This window comes from Eucalyptus grandis, chromosome 11, assembly GCF_016545825.1.
Source record: "Eucalyptus grandis isolate ANBG69807.140 chromosome 11, ASM1654582v1, whole genome shotgun sequence".
Classification (NCBI taxonomy): Eukaryota; Viridiplantae; Streptophyta; class Magnoliopsida; order Myrtales; family Myrtaceae; genus Eucalyptus; species Eucalyptus grandis.
Genome location: NC_052622.1, coordinates 7,214,258 through 7,223,648, shown reverse-complemented (window position 1 = coordinate 7,223,648; position 9,391 = coordinate 7,214,258). Strand labels below are relative to the sequence as shown.

At 40.0% G+C, this 9,391-nt stretch overlaps 2 protein-coding genes across 2 annotated transcripts; both read right to left on the bottom strand.

The window, feature by feature from the left end:
* Positions 1-3,481: 3,481 nt before the first annotated feature.
* Positions 3,482-4,066, bottom strand: LOC120289691 (receptor-like protein 9DC3). Its single transcript, XM_039305007.1, has one exon. It carries the CDS (start codon positions 4,064-4,066, stop codon positions 3,482-3,484), a length of 585 nt encoding a protein of 194 aa, XP_039160941.1.
* A 133-nt stretch (positions 4,067-4,199) lies between these two features.
* LOC120289690 (receptor-like protein 6) lies at positions 4,200-5,714 on the bottom strand. The gene has a single exon (XM_039305006.1). It carries the CDS (start codon positions 5,712-5,714, stop codon positions 4,200-4,202), a length of 1,515 nt encoding a protein of 504 aa, XP_039160940.1.
* Between the last annotated feature and the right edge of the window lie 3,677 nt (positions 5,715-9,391).

The window sequence follows — 9,391 nt, the reverse complement described above, 5'->3', positions numbered from 1 at the left end:
CTTTGGGTCAACCAACAGTTAGTCCAAAAATTTGCAAACCAAAAGGTGTCGTATAGCAACGTGTGATGGTCCCCTTCACAACAAGTCCCTTCGTGAGAAGATAAGATGAAGGGCTTGTGTGGTTGATAAGAAGGTTTGATGTTATTCCCACCATTCTAAGATAATGTATCCATTCATAAGTTGTGATGGCAGAAAACAAGTCAAAGAAATGGCATGAATTGGGGGTTAAAATCGAAGACTTTGAATGCTCATCTGAGCCCTCTCGTTCGCCTAATAATTGCTTTAGGTTGGACCCTTTTGTTTGTGATATTAGCATTGTTTTCCCTTTGAATGCATGATTTGAGAACATTTCCCTTTGATCATTGATGAGGAATGTAATTTCTAGGGGTGATCGGTTCCCGGTTCGGTCCGGTTCCAAGGTGGAACCGGGAACCGGACCGGGAAAACCGGTTCCCAATTTTGGGAACTGTGGACCGGACCATCGGTTCCGGTCCGGTTCGGTTCGGTCCAATAGGATCAGCACTTTCTTTTTTCACTAAATAACGACCATTCATTAAAAAAAAGACCATGCTCCGGACCGATCAATCCAATTCGGTTCCCGAGCGATCTAATAAAACTACTCACACGTGTTTTCATGTGCAAAATATTCAAACTTCACTTGCATGAATATTAATAATAATTTATGTGTTTCACTATTAATTTTAAGCATAATTGTGCTTGGCTTAGGTTTTATAGACAATCTCTCTTCTATGCTTTAAATGTTTAGTCGATGTCGGACTCTTTGAAGCTTGAAGTGCCTTATCGTTTGCAAGTGAGGGGAGCAAGAGAGAGAGTGAGCATGAGGAACTCCTAGAGCCTTATCCACATCGAGTAGAAAATAAAACTAATAAATAAGTTTTCTAAGAGCTTTGGTGATCTATTGGCCACGTAAGAGGTTGTTACCTCAATTGCAATTCCGATTGCAACAAATTTCATGTATAATATTCATATATTATATGTGTTAATATATTATATGTATATAAATTATATATAAAAAAAATTGGTCCGGTCCGGTCGGTCCGGTCAGGTCCTGTTCCCACCTTAGAACCAGGAACCGGACCGCCGACCGTGGGAACCGCCCAATCGGCCGGTCCAATCCAGTCCGGTCCGGTCCCGGTTCGGGTAGTTTCCGTTGCACACCCCTAGTAATTTCCATGATGTAATGCTTTGGAGAGATTAAGATTGTTTAAACTTTGAACAGTCTTTACTTACTAAGAGGGACAATTGTCACGCTCAAAATCCCGAGTATGCGAACATCCCTCGGTGGTCGATTAAAAATGTGATATCCTAGGACACATCACCGACCCATTCTTTTTATCTTTCGATTAAATGCATGCATAAATGAATTAAATAAACATCAAATCAACCAAAAAATTAGGGATAGTAAAGCACAACAAACGATTTCGAAAAGTCGCACATTTATTTATCCACTTGTTAACCAAGGGAGTTTAACATGTACAAGTCTACAACAAAAGACACGACCTACGAGCAAAAAAGGTCAAAAAGGTCAGGGTCAACTCTAGTTTCACTAATGGCAGGGCCAGCCAAATAGTGTCACATCTCGCGCCCACCACATCTGCACTCAGTAGATCTCCATGCTACGGCCCTGAAAAATGGTTAACAACAACGGGGTGAGATAAAATTTCAGCGAGTTAAAATCCCTAACCCTCGATTAGGACGGGAATTCGCCTCGAAGGCAGCCTAAGCATGCGCCACACATAAACTCACCTCACCTCGGCACACCCCTGCATTTTAGTGCATCTCGCACAACAATATTAGTGTAATGTGCATAAATAACAATCATAACACATACTAGAATTTCATGTGCATTATCGATACACGTGTTTCAATTATTATGACCCCTTGGGCCATGGCCAACTTAAGTGTCGGCGGTCTTCCAGCACGACCAGGCATCGTCCCGCCCCATCGGGCACGGCATTGTCTAGGACTCCTGCCTAAACGGCATTCCATAAAAGGAGCTTCGGTCCAACCTCAACCGCGACTCAATATCCGGACCCCCGCCGGGCATCCGATAAAATCGGGCATCGCCCCTAAACTCCCGTTGGGTAACGAGTTCAATTAAATGACCACTCAAGCATGCCATCAATCAAGCCAACTTTTATGGGCCAAACTCTCACAGGCTTTATGGGCTCCGACTTGAACCTGTGAATCTGGGCCTGTGCAGAAGTTGCTTCATGCGACTTTAAATTTGGGCTTCCTGGGCTAGGCTGATGGGTCGGCCAATGGGCTTGGCTAGTGGTCTGGGTTGGTGGACCAGGCCGAAGTGAGCAAGTTAGTCTTAATAGATGGGCTGAGGCAAGTGGGTTTAGGTCCTTGCATAAATGGCCAAATTGAACTCTCTCGTTTATTATCAATAAATAAATAAAAAACAAAAGAACTCTCTCGTTTATTGATTTATTATTATATTTCTTAGTTTTACAAAGATGGGTGCTTGACCTATCGGCAAAAAATCATATGTTAACAATAAACCACCATATCAAATGATCCTTCTTTGAGAAAAAAGAAAAGATTAAATAGATAAATCAAATGACATTAACCAAGTACATGACTAGCAAGCATGATAAGAACTTTAGGAAATTCAACTGCGCCATGTTGGTTCTTAGCATAATATACTACTTTATGAGAGAGAATTTGATTTTCTACCGCACAAACATAAAAGAAGATCCGAAAAGCAAAAGTGATATGTATATTTTTCACGAGAATCATATGTCCCGGTTCTTATCCAATTAATCTTTAAATATGGATTTTGTTTCAAATGTCAATACAACCGTTGTCTGTACAATTTGTGAGGTGATAAACAACCAAAGCAAATGATTGAGGCGTGGATGAGAGCCTAGATTTGCAAAAAGTTATGAGAACATTGTACCATTGCAATTGATTGTTTTACTAGAAACCGTAAATAGGTTTCAGCTCGTGATGTGAACCCTGGATAAAGAAGAATCCTTGTGGCAATTCATATTTAAGTGTTTGATAGTAGCATTTTTGCTTGAACATTGATAGGTAAAGGTGCACATGAGCTAGGTTTACAAGTCGACAATGGCTTTATAAATAGATGTGATGAGAGGTTAGCTGAAGAAAATGAAGTTTGACATAAATAACTATAAAGATACTATGAAGAAACAAGTACATTTGAGAAAAAGAAGGAAATACCCAGCTCAGTTTTTAAGGAGGTTCTAATATCTGTATAAATTGAGAAACTTGTCTGACCAGGAGTTCCTACCTCTCCTAGCTACCTCCGACTAGGTCGTCGCCTTCTCCTGGCATTTCCTTCAAACCAATCATGTTTCCAGGAGATAAATGCATTTCCGATGACCACTCCAATCACTAAGCCACTCCCATACCCCCCATAAGAATAATTTTCCAATTGAGTTCAATTGGTGATCCTAGGTCTTCTTCTTGGTAGGTTGAACGTTGTCCTGACTTATCTACCGAATTCTCGACATTTCGTGGATATGAATTCCCCACACAATCTTGAGTTTCCTTCAAAAGAATCGTTCGAAAACGTATCAAACCGTTTCCCTCTAGGCACAGACCTGATCAGATTGTTGTAAGACACATTCAGGAAAGAAAGGAACCCGAGTTCTATTAGCTTCTGGGGGATTTGCCCCGAGAGTTTGTTTCGAGAAAGGTCCAGTGACTCAAGCGTTGTGAGATTCCCTAACGATGATGCGATGTGACCAGTGAGGAGATTGTTGGAAAAGTTCAGCCCTTGCAATCCTCTGAGATCACCTATGGCACTCGGGATCTCTCCTTTGAACAAATTGCTAGAGAGGTCAATGCACGTGAAGGCTTCTAGTATCTTTGGGTAATACTGTTTAAGCCCTTTGTAAATCACTGTCATGGAAAAATCGTAATAGTCATAGTAGCCGAACGTAATGTATTGTGGCGGAGATAGATCTCTGCCCATGTATGTAAAGTTCCGCATCTTGGATTTCATGGCATTCCAAGACCAAGAGAATTCCACCGACAACTTACCGATGAATGCATTAGAAGAGAGGTCAAGCATCCGCACCTTAAGGAATGCATGACTAGATTTAGGCTCTCTATGACACCGTGGAATTTATTGGATCGCAAAATAAGGATATGAAGGTTTGGTAGTGATCCCAACCATGATGGGAAGGTGTCCATGATAAGATTGTTTACAAATTGATGAACTTGAGCTTTTTGCAATTGGCCAAGGATCTCAGTAATTTGCCTTGCAACTGGTTGTCACTCAAATCAATCATCATCAATGGTGTCCCCCTCATCGAGAGCTCTGGAATGCTTCCATGGAAATTGTTGCCTTTTAGGTTCAATACCACGAGTGATTTGCTGATATTGCCCAAACAAATGGGAAGCACACCGGTCAAATGGTTAGAAGACAAGTCTAGTGTGATTGCTGAACTTAAATTGCATATCCATGCTGGCAATGCTCTCGTCAGGTTGTTGTTAGATACTATATTGGTCATTGTCGATGACGGTGCTTCAGGGGGTGGTCCTTTCAACGTGTTATGAGAGAGGTCTATCGTGTACATATCTAAAGTATGCATCGGATAATATCGATCAAGGCCAGTTAAGAAGTTATGGTAGAGATTCAGGTACTGCATTCTTTTAAATCTTCCGTGCCACACCCAAAAGGGCACTTCTCCCGTAATGTTGTTATCGGACAAGTCCAACCACTCGATATCCTCTTGGTTTTGTAAGAATGCCGGAAACTCTCTCAAATTGCATGAAGCCAATCCTAGGGTAATAAGCTGAGGAATAATATGATTCGCGCTACTCATGCAGCCTGATAGCCTGATAGATGATACTTGCAGCACTTCCAAATGTTTGAACTTGTGAAAGTTGTCTAGCTCAATAGTACCGCTGAAGTTGTTTTCGTAAAGGCGGAGGTACTCTAGATTTTGAAGTTGAGAGATTGATGAAGTTATCTCACCGTGGAATTTATTGACGGCAAGGTCAAGGGAAAACAGTCGAGTCATGTTCATAAGCCAGGACGGTATAGAACCCGACAGTCGATTGCTTCCGAGGTTTAAAGAAGTCAGTCGAGTGAGGTTCATGAGCTGAGATGGGATGGCACCGCTTAATTGGTTGTAATCCAACAATAAAAATTCAAGCTGAGACAAGTTTCCGATTGAGGGTGGAATCTCGCCATATAGATTGATCCCTCCGAGTGCCAAAGTTGCGAGCTTCTTCTTCGTCCAAACCCAAGAAATAGAGGAAATGGACTGGGCAGTGAATGGGTTCCCTGAGACATCCAGGTCTTTGAGGTTGCTAAGATTAGCAAGTGAAGCCAGGATGGATCCTGAGAATTCGCAATAACTTACGTCGAGATAGCTCAAGGATGGAAGGATTCCGATTGAAGTGGGTAGCTCCCCAGAAAAGCTCGTGGCTGTCAGTTGCAGCTCTTCAAGAGGACTACTCGAGTTGAACTTAGGCAAGCGGCCCGTGAGATATACATTGCCAGACACACTAAGATATTGCAGCTTCGGTAAAAGAAAAATGGCCGACGGAAATACACCGTGCAGGTTGCACGAAAGCATGTCCAGCCTTCTCAGTGAAGACCGATTCGCCAGAGTGTTGGGCACTTGGGACGACATATTGACGACACCAAGGAGAAGTTCTTCCAGGCTGGTCAGATTTTGAGCTAGGCTTCTCAGGCCCGGTGCTTTCATCCGCAACAAATGTCTATAAGAATGTGGATCCTCATTGCAACACAGGTTGAGGTACACCAACCTTGTTAGCTTGAAGATTTCTGTGGGGACTTGGCCGGAATAAAAGGAAGCAGAGAGATTGAGATGAGTCAATCTCGAGAGATCTCCAACTCTGGACGGTATTTGAGAGTAGTTGAAGTGATTGTTGCTGAGATTGAGCTTTTCAAGATGAGCAAGCTGGAAGAGGGTACTGTTTTAGTCGATAGAACCATAGAGAAAGCTACTTCCCAAGTCGAGAACAATTACATGACCCGTATTCTCATCACTCTCGATCCCATCCCAAGAGCAGCAATCTCGACTGTTTTTCCAGGACAGAGTCTTGGGACGAGCGAGAGGATCATCGGAAACATTGGTGATTTCGTATCTCTCTTTAAATTGTAGCAGGGCAGACATTTCGTCCTCGAGACATAGAGGTGTCATGGAACGAGAGAGATTGTGCGTGCCAATCAGCTGAGATGACAAATACAAGAAAAGAAAGTGTATGGACATGTAGAAGCACGATGAGGAAGCCATTTTGTTCGAAACAAAGATTACTTTGTTTTGATGAGCAAAGTACAAGAGAGTGAAGCAGATGAACACGGCTCATCTTATGCTAGGATGCATCGAACCAATGACTTTTAAAGTGATGAAACCCATGTGCCGTACCTACGAATATTCAGGTGCGTGCGCATTACCTTGTGCGGTGCCTAACCGTGTAGTTGCATGGAAGACGGGGGTCAATCGTGGAGAAAGCAGCAAAAAAGCATGTGAAATGGTAATATTTGACCGTTGGATTGGTAAAAAAATCAGACATGGTGACAATAAAAGAAAAAATGAGAAAGTTTGACTAGTCAACAAAAGGAGAAAGTGGACGTAAATAATTAAGGTTCATGCCTGGAGACTTGGGTCAACCGAGGCACTCTCACATGTGAATTTTGCCTATAAATTCAATTTTTATGGACTTAAAATCTCTAATGCTAGAAATTCTCTAATTCTTATACATATTTTGGTAATTTAATTGATGCACAAAAAAAAAAAAAAAAGATTCACGCATATTGTGGTAATCAACATTTGAAAGTGGTCGACCATGTATATATCAAAGATCCAAGGCAGGTTAAATGTTATTTTATTCTCATATCTTTTTCTCAATTTAAAATATATTACGTGAAAAATCTTATTAGTAAAGTGAGAATAAAGTCCTACATCAAGGTTTATTATACGATAATTACTTATCACTATCAATGAGGCTCATTTTATAATACTACAAGTAATTATCACAAAAATAAAAACATGACGAGTATGAGAGACTGAAGCACATTTTATAGGTGGTGCTTGGTGCCTTGTGATATGAATGTGTGGGTCCTTGGGTCACTGATGAGGAATGTGATTTACGTTGTGTAATGTCTTCAAGGAAATTAAGACGGTTCATAGTGTTTTTGAACAGTGTTACTTAATTTTCTATCATACAAATACCCAATTTTTTTTTTCTATTTCCCATCTATTTTATCAAAATTTCAAGCTTAATCGTTAAAGGGACATCTTTTGTGTCCGAATGGACAAAGACTTTTTACTTGGCATTTCTCACATTCAATGAATAACAACCCCATATAACATAATGTAAAAATCATCGACGCTAATAGCAAATAAGAGAACGGACACATATCAAAACACGTTTATCAATGGAGGAATATGATTCACGTTGTGTAGAATAAAGGAGATTGTCTAACATTTGAGCACATTTGATCATCGGATGAGTCAAAAAGTCAAAGATGATGACATCAAAAGAAAAAAAGAGAAAGTTTGACTAGTCAACAAAAGGAGAAAATGGACGTGAATGGCCAAGTCGAGCCTTGCCATGTGCGGGTAAGGTTCTGAGATCGGCGAGGTGGACCTCACCAGTCCTCGCCTTTGGCCAGTCGTCCAAGCCTGATGATCGACTAGAGGAAGAATGGAAGAAAAGAAAACGATAAAAAAATAAAAGATAAAAAATATTATTTAAAATTGTCTATATCAACGCCGGCTAGGTCATATGGGACATTCAATGTCCATGTCAACGATTTTCGATTAGAATTGATTGGATGGATTCAATTGGAAAAATCTAAAAAGATTTATGACTCAATTGGTAAAATTGAAAAATCTAGGACTAAACTAATAAATGCAATAGGTTAAGGACTTTTGGACAATTTTTCCATCTATGTAACTATTAATTTAAAAAGAAAAAGAAAAAGATAGATACACAAAAGCCATATATCACATGACATTCTCATGGGAGTTGCAAAACAATTTAATTTTATGGTCACTTTATAAAATCTCTTATCCTAGCATCTCTATTTTTTATGCTTATTTCATTAACAATTCTCTAACCGCTATGTAAGAAATAATATATTTCCGTATATTTCTATAATCAAATCCCATCAAATCTTCGATTCTTTTGCATATTTTCGTGATAAAACCCAAAATTTGGGCAATGCACTTGAATCTCTAGACGCATGACAGCAAGACTTTATGCTGTGCCTTAATGTGTAGCTACGGAGGAACATAATAAAAACCTTCGGGGCCGAATTGAGAAATGACTGATTGACTGAAAATTCAGCCCATAGATCTTTATTTGCCCAACAGTCTGCACTTTGTAGACCAAGGGGTCATATAACAACAGGATGTGACAGCAGCTAAAAAAGTCCATAAAATGGTACAATTGAAGGGCCAAAATTGAAGACTTTGGTTGCTCAGTGGCAAAAGAGTATGAAATGGTGCGATTTGAGAGTCGGAATTGAAGACTTTGGTTACTCATTAAGACAATGGCAAAAAAGTCAATGAAAGGACAGTAGCAAAAAAGTCTATGAAATGGTGCAATTTGAGGGTGGAAATTGAAGACTTTGGTTGCCCATCTGGCTCCTTTCATTCACCTGACGGTTGCTATGTGGGATCTTTTTATTTGTGATATTAGTGCTGTTTTTACTTAGAATTACAATTGGTAAACATTTTTTGTGGTCACTTGTGACGAATGTAATTTCTGTTGTGTAATGCATTCAGAGAAATTAAGATTGTTTAGAATTTTGATCAGTCTCCCTTATTGAGAGGGAGATAGAGATGGAATTGGCCCTTGTCTAGTGCAGATTGTTGCTTGCAGACAATTATAGTGGTTTAGATTGTGCATTAGCCTAACATTGCTGCTTACTATATTCCTACTGCTTGGTTTGTTTATGCCGAAACGGACAGAAACCAGAGACAAAAATATACTGTCGTTGACACCATCAGTATCTAGGAAAAGAACTTTATTTTAAAGTACAATTGGTTGTATTTTGTGAATATTATGGAAGTCCGTTTGTTATAGGAAACTAATGAAATCCCAGCATGTCAACAAAGGCACAACCAAGCTTGCATTGCGGTGACCAAAGGAACTAAGCTTGAGATGTTTTGAACCATTTGAACGCAATTCAAGGAGTAAAATAGCCAGTCATGCATTTCTTCTTGTTCTATCAGTCTTAACTTTGTGTTGAGATAAATTATGTGCTCAAGGAGACCCGTTGAAGATAATTTCTACTCATAAGAATATTATGTCGTTGCACGCCAGAGAGAATTTTTAGTACTTGCCACTCATCATCTATCATAACCCGCACTCGATCATCCATAGGCAATTCAATGACGTATCTATTTTT